This window comes from Pan paniscus, chromosome 10 (genome assembly GCF_029289425.2).
Source record: "Pan paniscus chromosome 10, NHGRI_mPanPan1-v2.0_pri, whole genome shotgun sequence".
NCBI classification, from domain to species: Eukaryota; Metazoa; Chordata; class Mammalia; order Primates; family Hominidae; genus Pan; species Pan paniscus.
Window position 1 is genome coordinate 13,339,692 of NC_073259.2, and position 24,941 is coordinate 13,364,632.

At 44.1% G+C, this 24,941-nt stretch overlaps 1 protein-coding gene across 3 annotated transcripts; it reads left to right on the plus strand.

Moving 5' to 3' along the window:
• The first annotated feature begins 8,098 nt into the window (after nucleotides 1–8,098).
• Nucleotides 8,099–15,048, plus strand: NANOG (Nanog homeobox). 3 transcript variants are annotated; one of them, XM_003811795.4, is made up of 4 exons: nucleotides 8,099–8,477; nucleotides 11,649–11,911; nucleotides 13,155–13,241; nucleotides 13,379–15,048. In XM_003811795.4, the coding sequence occupies exons 1-4, from the start codon at nucleotides 8,327–8,329 to the stop codon at nucleotides 13,793–13,795; spliced, it is 918 nt and encodes a 305-aa protein (XP_003811843.1). In that variant the 5' UTR covers nucleotides 8,099–8,326; the 3' UTR covers nucleotides 13,796–15,048. The 3 variants fall into 3 exon arrangements, with proteins under 3 accessions (XP_003811843.1, XP_024780984.1, XP_054951316.1); XM_024925216.3 differs by having other exon boundaries at nucleotides 13,382–15,048; XM_055095341.1 differs by lacking the exon at nucleotides 8,099–8,477 and adding an exon at nucleotides 10,263–10,368.
• The last annotated feature ends 9,893 nt before the right edge of the window (nucleotides 15,049–24,941 follow it).

The following is a 24,941-nucleotide window of genomic DNA, read 5'->3' on the forward strand; positions in this document are numbered from 1 at the left end:
GGAGACTGAGGCAGGAGAATCTCTTGAACCTGGGAGGTGGAGGTGGCAGTGAGCCGAGATCGCACCATTGCACTCCAGCCTAGCTACAGAGTGACCTCTCAAAAAAAAAAAAAAAAAAAGCACACATTAAAAAAACAAGTTTTTAATCTATGGTCTTTTTATGTTCCAGAATCCTAAACATTAATCAATATTAATAACAGGATTCCATCAAGATTAATATTGATTAATCAAAATTAATCAATATTGATTACCCAATATTGATTAATTAATTGTGACAAATGTACCATGCCTATGTAAATGTTAATAATGGCAGAACTTGGCCAGGCATGGTGGCTCACACCTGTAATCCTAGCACTTTGGGAGGCCAAGGTGGGTGGATGACAAGGTCAGTAGATCAAGACCATCCTGGGCAACATGGTGAAACCCCGTCTCTACTAAAAATACAAAAATTAGCTGGGTTTGGTGGCACATGGCTGTAATCCCAGCTACTAGGGAGGCCTGAGAATTGCCTGAACCCGGGAGGTGGAGGTTGCAGTCAGCAGAGATCACGCCACTGCACTCCGGCCTGGCAACAGAGCGAGACTTTGTCTCAAAAAATAATAATAATAATAATGGCAGAACTAGGCCAGGCGCGGTGGTTCACACCTGTAATCCCCATCACTTTGGGTGGCCGCGGTCGGTGGATCACTTGAGGTCAGGGGTTCGAGACCAGCCTGGCCAACATGGTGAAACCCCGTCTCTATTAAAAATACAAAAATTTAGCTGGGCGTGGTGGCAGGTGTCTGTAGTCCCAGCTACTCAGGAGGCTAAAGCAGGAGAATTGCTTGAACCTGGGAGATGGAGGTTGCAGTGAGCCCAGATCACATCACTGCACTCCAGCCTGGGCGACAAGAGTGAAACTCTGTCTTTAAAAAAAAAAATTATCAACTGGGTACAGTGGGTCATGCCTGTAATCCCAGCACTTTCGGAGGCCAAGGTGGGAGGATCGCTTGAACCCAGGAGTTTGAAACCAGCCTGGGCTGGGCAACATAGCAAGATCCCATCTTTACAAAACATAAAAAAATTAGCCAGGGCACGTGCCTGTGGTCCCACTGCACTCCAGCCTGGGCGACAGAGCAAGATTCCATCTTAAAAAAACAACAAAAAAAGACTCATCACTTTTGTCTAGCACCAGGGTCAGCAAACTATCTCCAAAGGGCCAAGTAGTCAACACATAAGAATTTGCAGGCCAGGCACGGTGGCTCACGCCTGTGATCCCAACATTTTGGATAGCATAGTGAGACCCATTCTCTACAAGTGTTTTTTTTTTTTTTTTTTTTTAATTAGCCAGGGGTGGTGGCACACACCTGTAGCCCTAGGGAGGGAGGCTGAGGCAGGAGAATTGCTTCAGACCAGGAGTTTGAGACTGCAGTGACTTATGACAGCATCACTGCACTCAAGCCTGGGTGACAGAGCAAAACCCTGTTTCTTTTTTTTTTTTTTTTTGAGACGGAGTCTTCCTCTGTCGCCCAGGCCAGAGTGCAGTGGCACCATCTTGGCTCACTGCATCATCCGCCTCCCAGGTTCAGAGATTCTCATGCCTCAGCCTCTAGAGCAGGTGGGATTATAGGTGTAGGCCACCATGCCCAGCTAATTTTTGTATTTTTAGTAGAGATAGAGTTTCACCATGTTGGCCAGGCTGGTCTTGAACTCCTGACCTCAGGTGATCCTCCTACCTCAGCCTCCCAAATTGCTGGGATTACAGGCGGGAGACACCTTGCCTGGCCAAAACCCTGTTTCCTTAAAAGAAAAGAAAAAAAAACAAAAAAGACACAGAAATTTGAATTTCGTATACTTTTCACAAGTTATAAAATATTATTTTGATTTTTCCCCTAATCATTTAAAGGTGTGAAAATCATCCTTAGTTGGCTGGGCGTGGTGGCTCACGCCTGTAATCCCAACACTTTGGGAGGCCGAGGCAGGTGGATCACCTGAGGTCGGGAGTTCAAGATCAGCCTGACCAACATGGAGAAACCCCGTCGCTACTAAAAATACAAAATTAGCCGGGGTGGTGGCGCATTCCTGTAATCCCAGCTACTCGGGAGGCTGAGGCAGGAGAATCGCTTGAACCTGGGAGACGGAGGTTGCAGTGAGCCAAGATTGCGCCACTGCACTCCAGCCCAGGCGACAGATCGAGACTCTGTCTCAAAAAAAAAAAAAGAAAGAAAGAAAGAAAGAAAAATGTGGTACTTAAATTCAGCCTTAAAAGATGAGCAGAGGCCGGGCTCCGTGGCTCACAGGCCCGGCCTTTCCTTCCTTCCTTCCTTCTCTCTTTCTTTCTTTCTTTCTTTCTTTCCTTCTTTCTTTCTTTCTCTCTCTTCTTTCTTTCTCTCTCTCTTTCTTCTTTCTTTCTTTCTTTTCTTTCCTTTCTTTCTTTCTTTCGATGGAGTCTCGCTCTGTCACACAGGCTGGAGTGCAGTGGTGCGATCTCAGCTCACCACAACCTCCGCCTCCCAGCTTCAAGCGATTCTCCTGCCTTAGCCTCCCAAGTAGCTGAACTACAGGTGCCACCATGCCCGGCTAATTATTGTATTTTTGGTAGAGACAGGGTTTCACCATGCTGTCCAGGCTGGTTTCAAACTCCTGACCTCTCGATCCTCCTGCCTCCGCCTCCCAAAGTACTGGGATTATATGCGTGAGTCACTGCGCCCGGCCGGTGATATAATTAATTTTTTTCCTAGCTGAATAGCAATCTCTGCTCACTGCAACCTCTGCCTCACGGGTTTCAAGCGATTCTCCTGCCTCAGCCTCCTGAGTAGCTGGGATTACAGGCAAGCGTCACCATGCCTGGCTAATTTTTGTATTTTTTTTTTTTTTTTTAGCAGAGACGGGGTTTCACCATGTTGGTCAGGCTAGACTCGAACTCCTAACCTTGTGATCCACCCACCTCAGCCTCCCAAAGTGCTGGGATTACAGGCAGGAGCCACAGCACCTGGCTGAACTCTTTCTTTTACATAATTAAACTTATTTGCTCCTGGTGGCAGGGACCTCTTGCCCCCTCTTCCTCCAACCCCTTTACAATAACTGAAATACTCTGATGTCCTGCAATATTCTTACTATTTATTTATTTTTTGTAAAAAGCTTTTAATACTACTCGACTGCAGTAGTGAGAAGGGGGGGAAAAGTAGAGCAAGGAGTTTGATCTGTAACTGACCCTGAACAATCAATTGGGATAACTCACTGCCTAGATAATTCACTATTTAGTTGCTGTATTATTAGGGTGAACAGCTTTATTTTATCCCACATCAGCTAACTGGAGCAACAGCTAAGGTCAAGATAAGAGAATTGTCATAGGTGCTGGACTTTTCTCTCCTCAACATCATCACTTCACCTTCCTCAACTCTCCCACATGTTCTTCTTCCTCCTTCTCTAACACCTACTGAGAAATTGAGAAGGCGATTCTCTTCTGGCCAATAATATTATACTATTCCAGAGCAAGGTTCTATATGCTAAACTTTGGAAGGCATTCTTAGATATTCCTCCTCCCTGCGGGCTAGACTTACTAGGGGTTAAAAAGAAATCCCTTTTTACATTGGGTCAAAGGTCCCCTGAGGGTAGGGTGGGAAGGAGGAAGTCATAAATACCCTGGCAACAATAGTGTTGGTCAAGGTCAGGACCATTTTTTTTTCCTCCTATTTTTCAGGAACCAAAAAACGGTCAGGACTATTTTTGACAATTCAGTTTGATGGTTTGGTCTTCTGAACTCTCCAGTAGACCTTAGAACTTGGTTATACATAGTAATTCAGTCCTTGAATATTAAAAGCCTTTAGTTAGAGTAAGATCTGACAAATTCAAAGCTGAGCCGTGAGTCAGAAATTTTTTTCTCAGCACCATAGGAAAAAAATCATAATAAAAAAATTAAGAGAAGAAATGTGTTGTTTTGTTTTGGGTTATTTTTTTGAGACAGAATTTCACTCTTGTTGCCCAGGCTGGAGTGCAATGGCGTGATCTTGGCTCACCGCAACCTCTGCCTCCTGGGTTCAAGCGATTCTCCTGCCTCAGCCTCCTGAGTAGCTGGAATTACAAACACATGCCACCATCCTCGGCTAATTTTTGTATTTTTAGTAGAGACGGGATTTTACCATGTTGGTCAGGCTGGTCTCGAACTCCTGACCTCGTGATCCACCCGCCTCGGCCTCCCAAAGTGCTGGGATTACAGGCGTGAGCCACTGCACCTAGCTGCTTGTGTTTTTATAGGTATAACAGGCAAAATAAGTGAAGAATATGCTGTATAATTCCATCTGTAATCTTCAAACTAGCAGTTTCCGTAGCTGTGGTGTTCTTCTTTCCATCATTGGTAATTGGAGAGTAACTCTACCTCCCAGAGGAAGGAGGACTGTTGTAAATTAAAGGCTCATTGTTCAAGCCTCATTGAATTGTCAGTGTAGGGGACCTGAGGCAAAGAGCATTGTTGTTTTCAAGAGTTATTCTGTATATCACATTGATGTGCAGTTCAATATTTAAATGTAAGGAAATGACTCCTACCCTCTATTTGTTTACAAAACCCTAGTTCTCATTTATGCCCCCCTTCCTTCATCAACAAATAATGATTTTCTACTTTTTGCCTGGTTCTCTCTAGAAGAGTAGTTCTTAAACAATTCAGAAAAATCACCTGGTTTCAATGGTAGGCTGTCATGAAAAAAAAAAAAATCACAGGGAGAATTTTAAAACAGATTCCTGATCCCTACCACCAAAGATTCCTATTCAGTGGTGAAGCCCATCAATCAGCATCTCTAACAAGCTTCCAAGTGGTGCTGAGGATGCTGGTGAATGATCCATTCATACTCTTCTAGGGCTGTAGATAATAAATTAAACAGGCAAAAATAAAAATAGGCTGGCGCGGTGGCTTATACCTGTAATCCCAGCACTTTGGGAGGCCAAGGTGGGTGGACCACCTGAGGTCAGGAGTTCCAGACCAGCCTGGCCAACATGGTGAACCCTGTCTCTACTAAAAATACAAAAAAATTAGCCAGGCATGGTGGTGTGTGCCTGTAATCCCAGCTACTCTGGAGGCTGAGGCAGAAGAATCGCTTGAACCCAGAAGGCGGAGGTTGCGGTGAGCCAAGATTGCGCCATTACACTCTAGCCTGGGCAACAAGAGGGAAACTCCATCTCAAAAAAAAAAAAAAAAAATTGCCCTCACAGAGCTTATATTCTAGTGGTAGTAGAGGGATAAATCAGATAGGTAGCTAGGTAGCTAGCTAGCTAGATAAATAGATAGATAGACAGTATATTACCTGTGTCGCCTGGCCAAAGGGTAGGTTCACATTTGGCATGTGTGTCAACTCAAGCTGCACTTGACCTTTTCTAATCATCTCCAACACTACCTATTGCCCTATCCAAATCCTATCACTTGAATTATTCAAAAAGTCTCCCATCTTCATTTTGGTGGGATTTGGTCAGCTCCTTTACTGCAACCTGTTTTATCAGGAAGGTCTTTATGTATTTTGTGCTGACCTCCTATCTCATCCTGTGACTTAGAACACCTTAACCATCTGGGAATGCAGCCCAGTAGGTTTCAGCCTCATTTTACCCAGCTCCTATTGAAGATGGAGTCGTTCTGGTTCACACGGCTCTGATAGTAATCTGCTCACTAAGTGTTAGTTGCCGTGTTCTCTCCCACAACTCGCTCCTGTTGCACCCCTGCCTTTGAGTCCCGTTAAACAACAGTATTGGAACCCATCATTTTCTCTCATGCCTTTACCCAAACTGTTAGTTTTCTGGTATTCCCTTCTCTCCACATTTTTCCTTCTCAGATCACTGAGGATCGTCCAGTCTTCCCTGCCCATCCCTCCCCTACCCCAACCTCCATTATTTGTACTCTCTTAGCATCCAGTGCATTTTTTTCCTTACTTATTACACAACATTACACTTACAATTAACATTATAATTGTCTTTTTGGTCTATTTGATCTACTCTACTAAATCTTTTTTTTTTTTTTTTTGAGACAAGGTCTCACTGTGCCTCCTCGGCTGGAGTGCAGTGGCGTGATCTCGGCTCACTGCAACCTCCGCCTCTGGAGTTCAAGTGATTCTCCTGTCTCAGCCTCCCTAGTAGATGGGATTACAGGCGTGCACCACCACGCCCAGCCCAGCTAATTTTTGTATTTTTAGTACAGACAGGGTTTCACCATGTTGGCCAGGCTGGTCTTGAACTCCTGATCTCAGATGATGCACCTGGCTCGGCCTCGCAAAGTGCTGGGATTACAGGTGTGAGCCACCGTGCCCAGCCGTTAGCTCATTTTAACACATCCTTAGTCCAGCCTGTTCCAAAAAATCTAAAGTCAGATAGCTTCCTAAACCTCAACTTTATTCCAATTGCTTTCCTTGGCGAAGAATGTAGTAAGTCGGCCTTCCAGCCACCAGCCCCTTCCCTTTGGTCTTTCACTCCGGAGGCTCTTACCCTAGACACAATGGGACAGGGAGCGGGGGATGGGGGAATTCAGCCCAGGCTTTTATGCAAAGACCCCCTTCTGCAAAGAACAAAGCTTCTGGTACCTGCCCTTTCGAGAGCTGCGGGCAAGCTCAGCCTCGGTGAGTCTTGGTGGCCTTGACAGCCCCCACTTAACAAACTGTGCTGATTAAGAGAGACAGGAGGGAAGTTTTTCCCTTTTTTTAAAGAAATCATCCTATTTCCTATGAGACATAGACTATCTGCCTGAAGCATGATGTACTAGCCCCACTCACCGGCTCCCTGATGCCCCTATGCTTAATCTTCTCCGGAATGGTGGTCTGAGAAGAAAAAAGATTACGCCCAATTTCATTTCCTTGTTTCACATCCAGCAATACTTTTCGAGTCTTTGCATTGTGAACAAAAGTCAGCTTGTGTGGGAGCAAAGCCAGCTGCTCTGGGTGCAGACCCAGGAGCAGAGTGCAGAGGAGAATGAGTCAAAGAGTTTTGTCTTCAAAAATTACATAATCGGGATTTGCTAAGAGTTTACTTTTCGGTATGGAAGATTGGAAAAGAGAAAGAAATCTTAGGTTTCTTGAATGTTGGGTTTGGGAATAGGAAGGAAAATCGAAAACTGTAGACTTTGTCCATAAATGTTAGTGCTGGAACCCCACTCTAAAAACTTTGTTCCTTTGGAAAACACCTCCCTTCCCCCAGAAACACACACACACCTACACAAGATGGGCACGGAGTAGTCTTGAAAGACATGACAGATCACCAGACCTGGGAAGAAGCTAAAGAGCCAGAGGGAAAAAACCTGGGAGGAGGGATAGACAAGAGACCAAACTAAAGGAAACTAAGATAGGTGCTGAAAACAAGTACCATTTTCAACATTAACTGATGCCTTGGCTTCATGCTATAATGCCATGTTGTGTTTCACTATAACCTCAGAGTGAATGAAAGAGGAAAATGGAGCTAGTTGAAATTTTTGCCTAAACTAGCCAGATTTTGAGACACTAAGTTATCTCAAATCAAGAAATCACCCTAATGAGAATTTCAATAACCTCAGGAATTTAAGGTGCATGCATCCCCCGCCCCCTTTTTTTTTGAGACATAGTCCCGCTCTGTTGCCCAGGCTGGAGTACAGTGGCGCGATATCGGCTCACCACAACCTCCGCCTCCCAGGTTTGAGGGATTCTCCCGCCTCAGCTTCCAGAGTAGCTGGGACTACAGACACCCACCACCACGCGTGGCTAATTTTTGTATTTTTAGTAGAGAGGGGGTTTCGCCATGTTGGCCAGGCTGGTTTCAAACTCCTGACTTCAGGTGATCCGCCTGCCACGGCCTCCCAACTTGCTGGGATTACAGGGGTGGGCCACCGCGCCCGGCCTTTTTCTTAATTTTTAAAAATATTAAAGTTTTATCCCATTCCTGTTGAACCATATTCCTGATTTAAAAGTTGGAAACGTGGTGAACCTAGAAGTATTTGTTGCTGGGTTTGTCTTCAGGTTCTGTTGCCCGGTTTTCTAGTTCCCCACCTAGTCTGGGTTACTCTGCAGCTACTTTTGCATTACAATGGCCTTGGTGAGACTGGTAGACGGGATTAACTGAGAATTCACAAGGGTGGGTCGGTGGGGGGTGTGCCCGCCAGGAGGGGTGGGTCTAAGGTGATAGAGCCTTCATTATAAATCTAGAGACTCCAGGATTTTAACGTTCTGCTGGACTGAGCTGGTTGCCTCATGTTATTGTGCAGGCGACTCACTTTATCCCAATTTCTTGATACTTTTCCTTCTGGAGGTCCTATTTCTCTAACATCTTCCAGAAAAGTCTTAAAGCTGCCTTAACCTTTTTTCCAGTCCACCTCTTAAATTTTTTCCTCCTCTTCCTCTATACTAACATGAGTGTGGATCCAGCTTGTCCCCAAAGCTTGCCTTGCTTTGAAGCATCCGACTGTAAAGAATCTTCACCTATGCCTGTGATTTGTGGGCCTGAAGAAAACTATCCATCCTTGCAAATGTCTTCTGCTGAGATGCCTCACACGGAGACTGGTAAGAAAGAAATTTATCCTTGAAAGGCCAAGTTCCTTAAGGAAAAAGAGAGAAGGAGAGGGGGTTAAGGGATCATTTCCCTCTTGAGCAATGATGGACCATTACTATAAGAAAGTGTTATTATCAACTAATCCTCTGGAAACCCCTTTTTCAATTATAACGTGGTGGCACCTGCCCTTTGAACTATGTCCCAGGTCTCAGGAGTGTGCATTTGAGTTTGAAGCACACAGAATTCGGCAGTTGAACAGTGCAGTAAATTTGAGAATCTATGGGCTTAGGCATGGTGGAAACAAAAATGTATCGTTATAGTTAAATGAAGGTGATGTGTACATCTTCACATAGCGCTGGACACAGCTATAGCAGATTTATTGCTAATTAGCCAGAAGACCTAACGTCATAGCTCAGGGATGAGCATGATGTTTTTGTTTTGCCAAAAATGGCATGGCAAATCACGATGAGATTTCTGTAATACATAATTTGGGTAATTCTTTCTATGTCAGTAACGGCTGTCTCTTCTCCATTCTCTGGGTTTGTGGATGTTACTGGGCAGCTCTGAATTTGGGAGCACCTCCCATGTCTACTTCTCCTAAGTCCTGGGAAGTGTTGACCCAACTTTATGGTAAAGATAATTCCAGAAAGTTTAATCTACTGACAGTCAAACAGAATGTAGCTAGAAGTCCAGCTTGGCTTCAAAACCTGTGCTAGTACTCATGCTTCTGACTGGTAGCTGCAAGGGGTGGGGGATACTCGGGATACTCATAAAGCCGCTACCACTTTTTTGAAAATCAATTTTTCAGTAGTTTTCAAAAACTTGAGAATGAACCAACTTTACCAAGAATGCCATTGGTAACACTGAACGCTGTAAAATAGCTTAAAAAGCGCATTTACATTATAACTACAGTTGTAAAGAGTAGGTTGTGGAAAAGGAATAAGTAAACATGATTGCTATATTTGAGCCTCAGATTTGAATGTCACCCTGCTTTTCCTCTTTTTTAGAATCAGGGACTCACTCTGTCACATAGGCTGGAGTACAATGGTGTGATCATGGATCACCGCAGCCTCAACCCTGAGATCAAGTGATCCTCTTGCCTCAGCCTCCCAACTACTAGGGCAAGAGGCGTGTGTCACTATGCCCAGCTAATTAAAAAATTCTTTTTGTAGAGACAGGGTCTCACTTTGCAGCTCGGGCTGGTCTTGAACTCCTGACCTCAAGTGATCCTCCACCCTCAGCTTCCCAAGTCGCTGGGATTACAGGCGCTGACCCACTCTGCATGGCTATTCACCCAGTTTTTCTAAACTATGCATTAATGTTCTTGCCTTTATAATTTCTTTCTTTCTTTCTTTCTTTTTTTGAGACAGGGTCTCATTCTGTTGCCCACGCTGGAGTGCAGTGGTGTGATCTTGGCTCACTGCAACCTCCGCCTCCTAGGTTCAGGTGATTTCTCCTGTCTCAGTCTCTCGAGTAGCAGGTATTACAGATGTATGCCACCACGCCTGGCTAATTTTTGTAGTTCTTAGTAGAGAAGGGGTTTCGCTGTGTTGGTCAGGCTGGTCTCAAACTCCTGACCTCAAGTGATTCACCTGCCTCGGCTGGCCACCGCGCCTGGCCACCTTTATAATTTCAAATGTTAAAAATACATTGCTGGGTTTGGGAATGAGCAAGTGGGGATGTTTTCTTTAGCACACATCAAGTGACAGTTTATATGGGTAGCTAATATTTAGGATTTTCCCCAATTCTAATCATTAGTTGAAAGGCTTCCTCTGCTTTTCAGATCTACTTGCAAGAGAGAAGAGATTGTGAATTTTTGCTGTTTTAGAGCCTGTCCCTTTGTTATGTGACTGCAGGGGTAGAATTGAGAGTTGAACACTGGGAAAACCGCAGAGCAATTAGGTATATAAGTGATGACTAAATCTAGATATTCATTTCTAGTTACAAAATCAGTAAATGCCAGGCCCTATGCTAGAGAATTTCAATTGGTTACCTCATTTTAATTAAAAAAATAATTTTAGAGATGAGGTCAGAGCTAGTAAAGGGAAGGCCTGGATTGAAACAGAAGCTTATCTGGATTCACATATCCTGCTGGTCCTAGCATTGAGAACTGGGCAGTCAGTTGCTGGTTTTGTTTTTTATTTTTTTGAGACAGTCTCACTCTGTCACCCAGGCTGGAGTGCAGTGGCACTCTCGGCTTACTGCAATCACGGCCTCCTGGGTTCAAGCGATTCTCCTGCCTCAGTCTCCCCAGTAGCGGGATTACAGGCATGCGCCACCACTCCTGGCTAATTTTTGTAATTTTTAGTAGAGATGGGGTTTCACCATGTTGGCACGCTGGTTTTGAACTCTTGACCTCAAGTGATCTGCCCCCCTTGGCCTCCCAAAGTGTTGGGATTACAGGCGTGAGCCATCCCACCTAGCTGAGGTGCTGGTTTTATAGAATCCCCAGAATCATGTCATTTAAGCAATCATGTAGGTGTTGATGAAGATCATAAACAAAGTGATTTAGGGTGAGATGCAATACGTGAAAATTGGTGAATCTCCATTCTGAACTATTAACACCCAGTGTGGGAGCTTTTGAGCATGAGTTTAAAGCAAAAGGTGGTAGCGCCGGCCTGATGAGGTGGCTCACACCTGTAATCTCAGTACTTCGGGAGGCCGAGGCAGGCGGATCACGAGGTCAGGAGTTCGAGACCAGCCTGACCAACATTGAGAAACCCTGTCTCTACTAAAAATACAAAATTAGCCAGGCGTGATGGTGCCTGCCTGTAATCCCAGCTACTCAGGAGGCTGAGGCAGGAGAATCGCTTGAACCCAGGAGATGGAGGTTGCAGTGAGCCGAGATTGCGCCATCGCACTTCAGCCTGGGCAACAAGAGTGAACCTCCATCCTAATTTTAAAAAAAAGGGGTAGCGCCGCTCAGCAATGCATTGGCCACCATTATAGATCTCTCCCATGCAGTCTATTATATACAAAATGGAGATACTGATAAGACTTCTTGGAGTAATAATACTATACAAAGCTTGCCAAAGTGCCAGGGCTGGTTAAGAAATTGCTTCTTATTACTTAGATCTGGGGTTCTGGGAATTATCAAAGTACTTTGAAAACAATTTTTTTAAAGGATATTTTAATATTTGAAAAATTTTAGACAAAAGTGTCCTTTTATTTGTTCCCAACAGTCTCTCCTCTTCCTTCCTCCATGGATCTGCTTATTCAGGACAGCCCTGATTCTTCCACCAGTCCCAAAGGCAAACAACCCACTTCTGCAGAGAATAGTGTCACAAAAAAGGAAGACAAGGTCCCGGTCAAGAAACAGAAGACCAGAACTGTGTTCTCTTCCACCCAGCTGTGTGTACTCAATGATAGATTTCAGAGACAGAAATACCTCAGCCTCCAGCAGATGCAAGAACTCTCCAACATCCTGAACCTCAGCTACAAACAGGTAGGCTTGTTTTGTCCTTGCAATAAGGTGAACAAAAATTGGACTAATTTGCATGGCTAAGATCTCTGTGGATGCATGTAGATGTGTGTACTATGTGTCCGTACATCACCTCTTGCAAATAATTTATGAAGATGAAATGCTTTTGTAACTTCCTTCACCTCTTTCTTTCCTTAAATATTCTATTATGTGAATAATTATGTCATAATTTAACCACTTTCTTGCACAGACCAATATTGTGAAAATCTTTGCAACGTTTCCTTAATAAAAAAGAAGTATCTAACTCCACTTTCCAGGGTAGGAGAAACCCTAACTCACACTGGTTCTCATTAAAATAAAAACTTTTTTTTCCTTTTTTTCTTTCTGCCAGCAACTCCAGCTTGTTTTGTTTTTTATCTGTGTGCATTCAATAAGGCCAATCATTGTTTATTACTTGTTGGCCATTTTCCTTCATTAATTGGCTTATCCTCTTCTAGGCTTTATTTCCTTCTTTTCTTTTGTTTATTTTTGAGACGGAGTCTCACTCTGTCTCCCAGGCTGGAGTGCAGTGGCCTCATAATGAGACATCATAATGACATTAGCATTACTTGGTTTAAGTACAAATGGATGAAACCTCCACCTCCTGGGTTCAAGGGATTCTCCTGCCTCAGCCTCCCAAGTAGCTGGGATTACAGGCGCCCGCCACTACACCTGGCTAATTTTATTGTATTTTTTAGTAGAGATGGGGCTTCACCATGTTGGCCAGGCTGGTTTTCAACTCCTGACCTCAAGTGATCCACCTGCCTCTGCCTCCTAAAGTGCTAGGATTACAGGTGTGAACCACCACACCCGGCCCTTGCCCTTATTTTCTATCCAAAATGTTCATTTCTCTCTTTTTTTCTGAGACAGTCTGGTTCTGTTGTCACCCAGCTGGAGTGCAGTGATGCAATCTTGGCTCACTGCAGCCTTCACTTCCCAGGTGCAAGCGATCCTCCCGTCTCAGCCTCCTGAGAAGCTGGGACCACAGACGTGCAGCATTACACCCGGCTAATTTTTTGTATTTTTGTAGACACGGTGTTTCCTCATGTTGGCTAGCCTGTAGCGAACTCCTGGGCTCAAGCAATCTGCCTGCCTTGGCTTTCCAAAGTGTTGGGATTACAGGCATGAGACATGGCACCTGGCCAGGAATAAAAGTTAGCAATATACTTTGATTCAAAGTACCTCTGTATTACGAATATTTTACAGTTTCTGTCATTTTTTCCTGCAGGTGAAGACCTGGTTCCAGAACCAGAGAATGAAATCTAAGAGGTGGCAGAAAAACAACTGGCCGAAGAATAGCAATGGTGTGACGCAGGTAACAGGAAACTTCATTGTGTTTCTTTCCTTTCAGTGATCTTTCAATCTTGTCCATCCCTGAAACACAGAACTCCAGTCACAGACAGTTCTTGTTGTCCTTTGTACCCTTTCTGTTAATGCCTCCTTCTCTTTCAGAAGGCCTCAGCACCTACCTACCCCAGCCTCTACTCTTCCTACCACCAGGGATGCCTGGTGAACCCGACTGGGAACCTTCCAATGTGGAGCAACCAGACCTGGAACAATTCAACCTGGAGCAACCAGACCCAGAACATCCAGTCCTGGAGCAACCACTCCTGGAACACTCAGACCTGGTGCACCCAATCCTGGAACAATCAGGCCTGGAACAGTCCCTTCTATAACTGTGGAGAGGAATCTCTGCAGTCCTGCATGCAGTTCCAGCCAAATTCTCCTGCCAGTGACTTGGAGGCTGCCTTGGAAGCTGCTGGGGAAGGCCTTAATGTAATACAGCAGACCGCTAGGTATTTTAGTACTCCACAAACCATGGATTTATTCCTAAACTACTCCACGAACATGCAACCTGAAGACGTGTGAAGATGAGTGAAATTGATATTACTCAATTTCAGTCTGGACACTGGCTGAATCCTTCCTCTCCCCTCCTCCCATCCCTCATAGGATTTTTCTTGTTTGGAAACCACGTGTTCTGGTTTCCATGATGCCTATCCAGTCAATCTCATGGAGGGTGGAGTATGGTTGGAGCCTAATCAGCGAGGTTTCTTTTTTTTTTTTTTCCTATTGCATCTTCCTGGAGAAAATACTTTTTTTTTTGTTTGTTTTTGAGACGGAGTCTTGCTCTGTCGCCCAGGCTGGAGTGCAGTGGCGCGGTCTTGGCTCACTGCAAGCTCCGTCTCCCGGGTTCACGCCATTCTCCTGCCTCAGCCTCCCAAGCAGCTGGGACTACAGGCGCCCACCACCTTGCCCGGCTAATATTTTGTATTTTTAGTAGAGATGAGGTTTCACTGTGTTAGCCAGGATGGTCTCGATCTCCTGACCTTGTGATCCGCCCACCTCGGCCTCCCTAAGAGCTGGGATTACAGGCGTGAGCCACCGCACCCTGCCTAGAAAAGACATTTTAATAACCTTGGCTGCTAAGGACATTGATAGAAGCCGTCTCTGGCTGTAGATAAGTAGATCTAATACTAGTTTGGATATCTTTAGGGTTTAGAATCTAACCTCAAGAATAAGAAATACAAGTACAAATTGGTGATGAAGATGTATTCGTATTGTTTGGGATTGGGAGGCTTTGCTTATTTTTTAAAAACTATTGAGGTAAAGGGTTAAGCTGTAACATACTTAATTGATTTCTTACCATTTTTGGCTCTGTTTTGCTATATCCCCTAATTTGTTGGTTATGCTAATCTTTGTAGAAAGAGGTCTCGTATTTGCTGCATCGTAATGACATTAGTACTACTTTAGTTGGTTTAAGTTCAAATGAATGAAACAACTATTTTTCCTTTAGTTGATTTTACCCTGATTTCACCGAGTGTTTCAATGAGTAAATATACAGCTTAAACATAAATCTTTGTTAAATTTTTGGTTGGGGTGGAGAAGGAAATTAGCTGAGGACACTGCTATCTTAGAAATGCATAGAAATAGCTGAGCGTGGTGGCCTATGCCTGTAGTCCCAGCTACTTGGGAGGCTGAGGCAGGAGAATCGCTTGAACCTGGTAGGTGGAGGTTGTAGTGAGCCAATATCACACCACTGCACTCCAGCTTGGGCGACAAGAGCAAAACTCCCATCTCAAAAATAAATAAATGAATAAATAAATAAATAAATAAATAAAAAATAAATATGCCAGTTTTAGAAAAAAGGGCACTTACGTGCATTGTAGGTAATCTACAAATGTAATGGGTTATTTCAGTGTATGAATCTGTAATTGATGCTAACATTTAAAGTTTCATCAGAGGCCTATATGTAAGTAAATTCTAAGGCTAGTGGAAACCGATTTATGTTCTCACCTTAACAGCAGCTACGCAGGCATCTGTGAATTACACTAATAATCCTTTACTGTCCTTTTCCCATCTTGTGCCTGCCCTAAATGTATCTGATCTGCAAGCACTTCCCTTCACTCTGAAGCAGCATGATGCAGGTTATCAGAGTGGTTTTTCCAGTCTTTTCTCTCATTTCCCTAATTGTCCAATGTTGATCTCTAAGACTATCCAGTCTAATTATCTAGATAATTGGCCAAGAGAAGAAGTAAGGTATAGTTCCAAGTGTTTGGGTTTTTTTTTGTTTTATTTTGTTTTTTTTTAAGACTGGAGTCTCACTCTGTTGCCCAGGCTGGAGTGTAGTGGAGCGATCTCTGCTCACCGCAACCTCCGCCTCCCGGGTTCAAGTGATTCTCCTGCCTCAGCCTCCCAAGTAGCTGGGACTACAGGGGCGAGCCACCATGCCCAGCTAATTGTATTTTTAGTAGAGACAGGGTTTCACTATGTTGGCCAGGCTGGTCTTGAACTCCTGACCTTGTGATCCACCAGCTTTGGCCTCCCAAAGTGTTGGGATTACAGGCGTGAGCCACTGCGCCTGGCCTATCGTTTGTTTTTTTAGACAGTCTCGCTCTATTGCCCAGGCTGGAGTGCAGTGGCACAATCTTGGCTCACTGCAACCTCCGCCTCCTGGGTTCAATCAATTCTCCTGCCTCAGCCTCTGCCGAGTAGCTGGGACTACAGGCACCTGCCACCAAGCCCAGGTAATTTTTGTTTTTTTGTGGTGCGATCTCGGCTCACTGCAACCTCTGTTTCCTGGGTTCGAGCAATTCTCCTGCCTCAGCCTCCTAAGTAGCTGGGATTACAGGCACCCAACATTACACCCGGCTAATTTTTGGTATTTTTAGTAGAGATGGGGTTTCACCATGTTGGCCAGCCTGGTCTCGAACTCCTGACCTCAGGTGATCTGCCTGCCTCGGCCTCCCAAAGTGGTGGGATTATAGGTGTGAGCCACTGTGTCTGGGCAATTTTTTTTTTTTTTTTTGAGATGGAACTTTGCTTTTGTTACCCAGGCTGGAGCACAATGATGCAATCTCTACTCACTGCAACCTGCACCTCCCAGGTTCAAGCGATTCTCTTGCCTCAGCCTTTCGAGTGGCTGGTATTACAGGGATTTGCCACTATGCCCAGCTAATTCTTTGTATTTAGTAGAGATGGGGTTTCACCATATTGACCAGGCTGGTCTCGAACTCCTGACCTCAGGTGATCCACCCTCCTCGGTCTCCCAAAGTGCTAGGATTACAGGCATGAGCCACAGCCTTCTTTTTTATTTTTTTAAGACGGGCTTATTCTGCTGCTCAGACTGGGGCTTAATGGCACCATTTCACCTCACTGTAGCCTCGACTTTCCGGATTCAAGCAATTCTCCTGCCTGAGTCTCTCAAATAGCCCAGACTATAGGTGCACACCACCATGCCAGCTAACTTTTGCGTTTTTAGGAGAGACGGGGCTTCCCCATGTTGGCCTGGCTAGTCTCAAACTCCTGAGCTCAAGCAGTCTACCAGCCTTGGCCTCCCGAAGTGCTGAGATTACAGGCATGAGCCACCAGCCTAGCCCTGTATTATGTTTTCCGAACTTTTTTTTTTAATCACCCAGTATTAATCTTCAACCTCTTGGCATGTAAGAATTTAGAGATCTATTTGGAATACTCTTTAAAGTAACAATAACAACTACAGTCAAAAGCAGTAAGATTAGTGGGCCAGGTGCCGTGGCTCACACCTGTAATCCCAGCACTTCGGGAGACCAAGGCAGGTGGATCACCTGAGGTCAGGAGTTCAAGTTTAGCATGGCCAATATGGCGAAACCCTGTCTCTACTAAAAATACAGAAATTTGCCAGAGGTTTTGGCTTGCGCCTGTAATCTCAGCTACTTGGAAGGCGGAGGCAGGATAATCGCTTGAACCCGGGAGGTTGCAGTGACCCCAGATAATGCCACCCCACTCCAGCCTGGGCGACAGAGCGTCACTGTCTCAAAAATAAACAAATATAATAGGAGATTAGGCAAAAAGGATAGTACAAGGCTCTGTTTAACATTTCTTCCTTTCTCTAGAAAATTTTCCTTTCTTTTCCCAAAAGGAGGTGTGTGTTTCTTCCAATACTATATTTTAGTAGCTTTACCATATTTTAGTTTTTAAAATTAATTATTTTGATTTCTCAGCTTTCATTTTCATTTCAGTTTGTACCTGAAGGAGAGAAGCATGGATTGAATTTGCCTGGGTTTTCTGAATTTCATAATATAAATTTAAAACTCAGAAGTGGGAGAAATACAGGCCTTGATTAGTGAATTTCAAGCTCAGTTCTCGGGGTGAAGGACAAGGTTAATTCTACTGTAAATAATCCTACCATTCAGAAAAGCTGGTGTGTCCAAGGAAGAAAAAACAGGCTGTGACTACAAACCTAAAAGTAAAGGCAAACAACTGCCAGACAGAGGCAGGAAAGTGGGGGAGAGCCCTTGGTAAATATTGCATGCCTCCTGGGGCCCCCATGGGCTTTGACTGAAGGGGGAGATGAAGGGAATTTGTTAAAGAAAGAAGTCACTGAGACAGACAAAAGCTTCCGGCACAGGAAGTTAGTTCGACTAAGGATACCGAAATGTAGGAATTTGAATGGGTTCCTGGGTGTGAGGTTGAAGTGAAACTTGATTGAAAAGAAGCTGCTGGTGGTGAGTCTCTCCTTAAGCTATTCCTGGCTTCTGGGTAGTTGGTGTAAACTCTGTGGTCCTTGAATAAAGTGTCCTTGAGAATTTTAGGAGGTTAAGCATCTGGGAAATTACTTCAATGCAGTGGTAGCACTACCTCTGATGATACTACCAAGCAAACTATTAAGAAACAAAAGCTCACAGATCAAATTAAGATGCTAGAATCGTATTAAATCAATTAAATACATGGAACAAAACAGGCAAAAAGATGGGATACATTAATCCATTTAGGATAAGGTGCATGTGAAGTAGAAAGGGTAGCAGTGTTTATATGTCCTCTGATACACTGCTGTAGTCACAGGAGCTAAGGACAAGAACCAAGGGTGAGAATTTGAGATTCAATTAGGGCCAGGCATCTTCAGAACAGATGTACCTGGACACATAGGTGTGAATGTGCTCTTATCAGAGAGACAAAGGGGCAGTTATTCCTGGCCACGAAAGTAGTTCTTGGCTCATTGAGCAGCTATGAAATCTATTTGCAGGCCAGGCATGGTGTCTCAAGCTTATAATCTTAACACTTTGGGAGGCCGAGGTGTGTGGATCACCTGAGGACAGGAGTTCAAGACCAGCCTGGCCAACGTGGCGAAACCCCGTCTCCTAAATAAAAAGTACCCGGGCATGATGGCAGGGGCCTATAATCCCGGCTACTCAGGAGGCTGAGGCAGGAGAATTGCTTGAACCTGGGAGGCGGAGGTTACAGTGAGCCGAGATCGCACCATTGCACTCCAGCCTGTGAGACAGAGCAAGACCCTGTCTCCATTAAAAAAAAAAAAAAAAAACTGAAAATTAAAATGAGTTCCGTTTGGAGGTAAATACCTTTAAGAGTACTTTAGATTTACATAGCACTGGGCTGGGCACGGTGGCTCACGCCTGTAATCCCAGCACTTTGGGAGGCTGAGGCTGGTGGATCACAAGCTCAGGGGTTTGAGATCAGCCTGACCAACATGATAAAACCTTGTCTCCACTAAAAATACAAAAATTAGCTGGGCATGGTGGCACATGCCTGTAATCTTAACTACTCAGAAGTCTGAGGTAGGAGAATCACTTGAACCCGGTAGGTGGAGGTTGCAGTGAGCCGAGATAGCGCCACTGCACTCCCACCTGGGCAACAGAGCGAGACTCCATCTCAAAAAAAAAAAAAAAGATTTACACAGCACTCAACAACAGGAAAATATTTATAAACTGTATTACACTTGAACCTTAAGCTATACTCTGAGGTTAACTACCATTTGTGGGTTAAGAAGCTAAAGCTCTGTTTTTCTTTAAGACAAGTGCAGTAGTGAGAAGTGGGGAAGAGTAGAACAAGGAGTTCGATCTGTAATTCACCGTGAACAAACAATTGACGTAACTGACTACCTTCAGACGAGGCTGGAAGTTTTTATTTAGTGACCGACTTTTGGTCTTGCTTCCCAGGTTGGAGTGCAATGGCGCGATCTTGGCTCACTGCAACCTCCACCTTCCGGGTTCAAGCGATTCTCCTCCCTCAGCCTCCTGAATAGCTGGAACTACAGGCACCCACCAGCATGCCTGGCTAATTTTTATATTTTTAGTAGAGACGGTGTTTCACCATGTTGGCCAGGCTGGTCTGGAACTCCTCCTGACCACAGGTGATCCACCGGCCTCAGCCTCTGAAAGTGTTGGAGTTACAGGCATGAGCCACCGCACCCAGCCACATTATATGTTTAAATTTTGATTTAAATTTAAAATTTGAATTTTAACTTTTAAACTAAAATTTAAATTAAATTAAAAATTAAATTTAAAAATTAAAAATTAAAATTTAAATTTAAATTAAAAATTAAAATTTAAATTTAAATTAAAAATTAAAATTTAAATTTAAATTAAAAAAATTAAAAACCTGTTACCCAGACTGGAGTGCAGTGGTGCATTCATGGCTCACTGCAGCCTCAATCTCCTAGGCTCAAATGATCCTTCCGCCTCAACCTCCTCAGTAGCTGGGGCTATAGGTGCACACTGCCACACTCAGCCAATTTTAAAAATCTTTTTTGTAGAGACAGGGCTTTTGCTATGTTGCCCAGGCTAGTCTTGAATTCCTGGGCTCAAGTGACCCTCTCACCTGGACCTCTCAAAGTGCTGAGATTACAAACATGAGCCACTGCATCTGGCCTGGGTAATAATTTTTATAGAAGAAAAAAGCTAAGAGCTTAAGCAGCATGCCAAAGGTGGTACTGGTTGTATGTGGTAAAATCTGGATTCAAGCCCTTAATTGCTTGACTCCAAAGCCCCAGATATTGCTCTCTGTTGCATTATGTTATATAGCTTTGCAATAACCCCAGAAAGTTACATAGTTTGATGTGGAATAAACTCCCCTCTTCCTTCGAGTCTGATGTCTTATCAGACACCATATGTGAGAACTTGGGAGTGAACTCAAGCTTCCCTGAAGAATGTTAACATCAAATTCGATCAGACCCAACCCCAAAGGTGGGTGTTTTGACCTCAACTACTGAACTTCAAAAATACGTATAAACTCAAGAGTTTGACAGACACTTTGAGAGCTTAGGCAGTAGCAGGGTTAAACTTTGTTGATTGTTTCTCAGAAAATCAAGAGTGCATGCTATAGGCGGGGTGTGGCAGCTCGCACCTGTAATCCCAACACTTTGGGAAGCTGAGACAGGTGGACTGCTTGAGCCCAGGAGTTTGAGACCAGCCTGGGCAGCATAGTGAGACCCCAACTCTAGAAAAAATACAAAAAAAAAAAAAGTAGCCAGTTATGGTCATGCACACCTGTAGTTCTAGCTACTTTGGAGGCTGAGGCAGGGTGATCCCTTGATCCCATGATTTTGAGACTGCAGTGAGCCTGTGTGACAGATGAAGACTCTTGTTTGTTTTTTGTTCTTTTGTTTTTGTTTTTTTAATGAGTGTGCTCTCTAATATGCTGCAGTCTGCACTCAAGCCCTCTTCTAGCTTCTGAGAGCTCAGGCTACAATAGGAAGATACTCTGTTAGCCTTGAAGCTAATCTTTATTTTATTTTATTATTTTATTTTTTGAGACAGAGTCTCGCTGTGTCACCCAGGCTGGAGTGCAGTGGCGCAATCTCGGCTCACTGCAACCTCTGCCCCCCAGGTTCAAGCAATTCTGCCTCAGACTCCCAAGTAGCTGGGACTACAGGCACACGCCACCATGCCTGGCTAATTTTTGTATTTTCAGTAGAGGCAGGGTTTCAGCGTGTTGGTCAGGCTGGTCTCCAACTCCTGATTTCATCATCTGCCTGCCTCAGCCTCCCAAAGTGCTGGGATTGCAGGAATGAGCCACCATGCCCAGCTTTTTTTTTTTTTTTTTTTTTTGAGATGGACTCTTTTTCTGTCTCTCAGGCTGGAGTGTAGTGGCTCACTGCAACCTCTGCCTCCTGGGTTCAAGCAATTCTCCTACCTCAGCCTCCCGAGTAGCTGGGATTACAGGTATGTGCCACCACACCCAGCTAATTTTTGTATTTTTAGTAGAGATGGGGTCTCAAAAACAAAAAAAAGGGAGAAAGGATGGTAGTATAAGACGGTATACTAGAGAAACACTAAAATAGGATAGGCAAAATATGAGCCTTTAAAAGCTTTAAGGAGTAACATACTTAGATTTGCATTTTAGATTGTTCTCCCTGTACTACAGGAAGGTATTGGAAGGGAGCAAGACCAGAGATTAGTCTATTTTAATGATTATGCCTATTTATAAGAGCCTAGATTAGGATTCACTGGGAAACAGTGTGTTACATACGACAGAAGCAAGGAGATGATCAAAGAATGATTTCATAGCCAGATGCGGTGGCTCATGTCTGTAATCCTAGAACTTTGGGAGGTCAAGGTGGGTGGATCACTTGAGGTCAGGGAGTCCAGGACCAACCTGGCCTATGTGGTGAAACCCCTTCTCTACTAAAAACACAAAAAAATTAGCTGGGCATGGTGGCGGGTGCCTGTAATCCCAGCTGGCTTCAAGCAATCCACCTGCCTTGGCCTCCCAAAGTTTTGAGATTACAGACATAAGCCACTGTTCCTGGCTCAAGTATACCACCCTAATCAAAATGATTTTTGGAGTTTTTTTTTTACTTCTTCAACAGCTATGTTAGAGATCATGGATTTTTTTTTGTTTGTTTTTGTTTGTTTGTTTGTTTGTCTGGCTCTGTTGCCCAGGCTGGAGTGCAGTGGCGTGATCTCTGCTCACTGCAACCTCCGCCTTCCAGGTTCAAGTGATTCTCCTGCCTCAGCCTCCTGAGTAGCTGGAATTACAGGCATGCACCACCACACCTGGCTAATTTTTTGTATTTTTAGCAGAGACGGGGTTTCACCGTGTTAGCCAGGATGGTCTCAATCTCCTGACCTCGTGATCTGCCTGCCTCGGCCCCCCAAAGTGCTGGGATTACAAGCGTGAGCCACCGGCCCGGCTTTTTTTTCTTTTTAGATGGAATCTCGCTCCTGTCTGGAAGGCTGGAGTGCAGTAGTGTAATCTCGGCTCACTGCAACCTCTGTCTCCTGGGTTCAAGTGATTCTCCTGCCTTAGCCTCCCAAGTAGCTGGGATTACAGGTGCCCGCCACCACGCCCGGCTAATTTTGTTTTTGTTGTTGTTTTTGTGCAATTGGTTGTCAGCCCATTTTACACATTCTTCTAGAATTGGCCATTTCTCCAAGAAGCATTAGTTACTTTTAGCAAGGAATAATATTTAGAGATAAAAACTGATCGCTGGTATTGCTATAATTAAGGGCAGTTGCAGATATTGACTTTATGTGCAGACAATTGAAAAGCCAGAAAAATCTCAGAAGTCTTTCTGTGACTTCTCCTCACATATTATCCAAAATTGACATAAGCCCATGATTAAACTAACAATTTGGCAAAGCGAATGAGATCATTACAATTTGCCTCCCACCGCTGGGTATAGTGGCATACATCTGTTATCCCAGTATTTTGGGGGCCGAGGCTGAAGGAATACTTGAGGCCAGGAGTTTGACACCAGCCTGGTCAACATAGTAAAACTCCATGTCTACAGAAAAATTTAAAAACTTAGCCAGGTGTGATGGTGCGTGCCTTTGGTCCTAGCCAGTCAGGAGGCTGAAGCTAGAGGATTGTCTGAGCTCAGGAGTTTGAGGCTACAATGAGCTATGACTGCACCACTGCACTCCAGCCTGGGTGACAGAGGGAGACCCTGTCTCTAAAAAAATAGTAATAAAATAAAATAAAAAGATTTACCTCCTAACTAAAAGACATGGCCTTCAGAAGAAGTTAAGATAATTGTATGTGAATGGAAAACGAACAGTTTCTGCTACAGCAACCAGTGTATATCTGCTGTAGTACAGCTACAACTAAATCAATTTTACAAGGTAGAGAGTCCAGGAAGACTACGAAATATATATAGAAACTGCATATGTGATTAAGAATTCTAGTTTAGATCACTATATTATTAGTTAGAAAAACAGGCCGGGAGCAGTGGCTCACGCCTGTAATCCCAGCACTTTGGGAGGCTGAGCTGGGCAGATCATGAGGTCAGGAGTTCAGACCAGCCTGACCAACATGGCGAAACCCTGTCTCTATTAAAAATACAAAAAGTAGCCGGGTGTGGTGGTGGGCACCTGTAATCCCAGCTACTTGGGAGGCTGAGGCAGGAGAATCGCTTCAATCCAGGAGGTGGAGGTTGTAGTGAGCAGAAACCATGCCACTACACTCACTCCAGCCTAGGTGACAAGAGCAAGGTTCTGTCTCAAAAAAAAAAAAAAAAGAAAGAAAGAAAAACAAGGCACAAAACCATATGAATGATTTATTCTATTTGAATTAAAAAATTTAAGCCACATAGATACAAACATTTTCTGGGAGGATAAAAACATACGCCCAAAATTTACATTTCAGATGAATAGATAAATAATAAATTATTTAGGAAATAGAAGTAACAATTCTCAGTTTGGGGGAAAGTTGATAGAGTCCTGCTTCACTCTAGGTTACATGAAAGCTGGGTGCCATGGCTCACACCTGTAGTCCCAGCAATTTGAGAGGCTGAAGTGGGAAGATCACTTGAGCCCGGGAGTTCTAGACAAGGCTGGGCAACATAGCAAATTCCCATCTCTACAAAAAATAAAACAAATTAGCTGGACACAGTGGCGCTTGCCTGTAGTCCCAGCTGCTTGGGGAGCTGAGGAGGGAGAATCAATTGAGCCTGATGGTTGAGGCTGCAGCGAGCTGTGATTGTGCCACTGCACTCCAGCCTGAGCGACAGAGAAAGACCCTGTCTCAAAAAACAAACAATCAAAAAACAGTAGGCCGTGAGAGGTTGCTCACACCTGTAGTCCCAGCATTTTGGGAGGCCTAGGCGGGTGGATCACTTGAGGCCAGAAGTTCAAGACCAGCCTGGCCAACATGGCAAAATCCAATCTCTACAAAAAAATACAAACATTAGCCGGGCGTGGTGGTGCATGCCTGTGGTCTCAGCTATTCGGGAAGCTGAGTCAGGAGAATCACTTGATTGAACCCAGGAGGCAGAGGCTGCAATCAGCCGAGATCATGCCACCGCATTCCAGCCAGGGAGATAGGTGTGAAACTCTGTTTCAAAAAAAAGAAAAAAGAAAAGAAAATACACACATTAAAATCTCAGCTCCACCATTAAGACCTTGGGCAAATTATTTTGCAGGCTTTTAGGTCTTCCCTTTTGTGTAAATAGAAATAATACTTGAAGTGATTTCTGTCATCTAATATGTATTTTGTCTAGCTCATAGAACATATACAATTAATGTCAGTTACCTGCATGGCAATGTAAAATGTGATCATCCTTTGATACACCCCCTAGGAATGTATGCCAAGGCATTAATCAAACAACCACATAAAGATACTCATTACAGCACTGTTGGTAATAGCTAAACAATTTTTTTATTTTTATTTTTATTTATTTATTATTTTTGAGGCGAAGTCTCAATCTGTCACCAGGCTGGAGTGCAGTGGCGCGATCTCGGCTCACTGCAACCTCCACCTCCCGGGCTCAAGCAATTCTGCCTCAGCTTCGTGAGTAGCTGGG

Coding starts and splice junctions, on each gene's coding strand:
- NANOG (XM_003811795.4), top strand. CDS start 8,327: ATGAGTGTGGATCCAGCTTGTCCCCAAAGCTTGCCTTGCTTTGAAGCA. Junction 8,478..11,648: donor GATGCCTCACACGGAGACTG/GTAAGAAAGAAA, acceptor TGTTCCCAACAG/TCTCTCCTCTTCCTTCCTCC. Junction 11,912..13,154: donor TGAACCTCAGCTACAAACAG/GTAGGCTTGTTT, acceptor TTTTTCCTGCAG/GTGAAGACCTGGTTCCAGAA.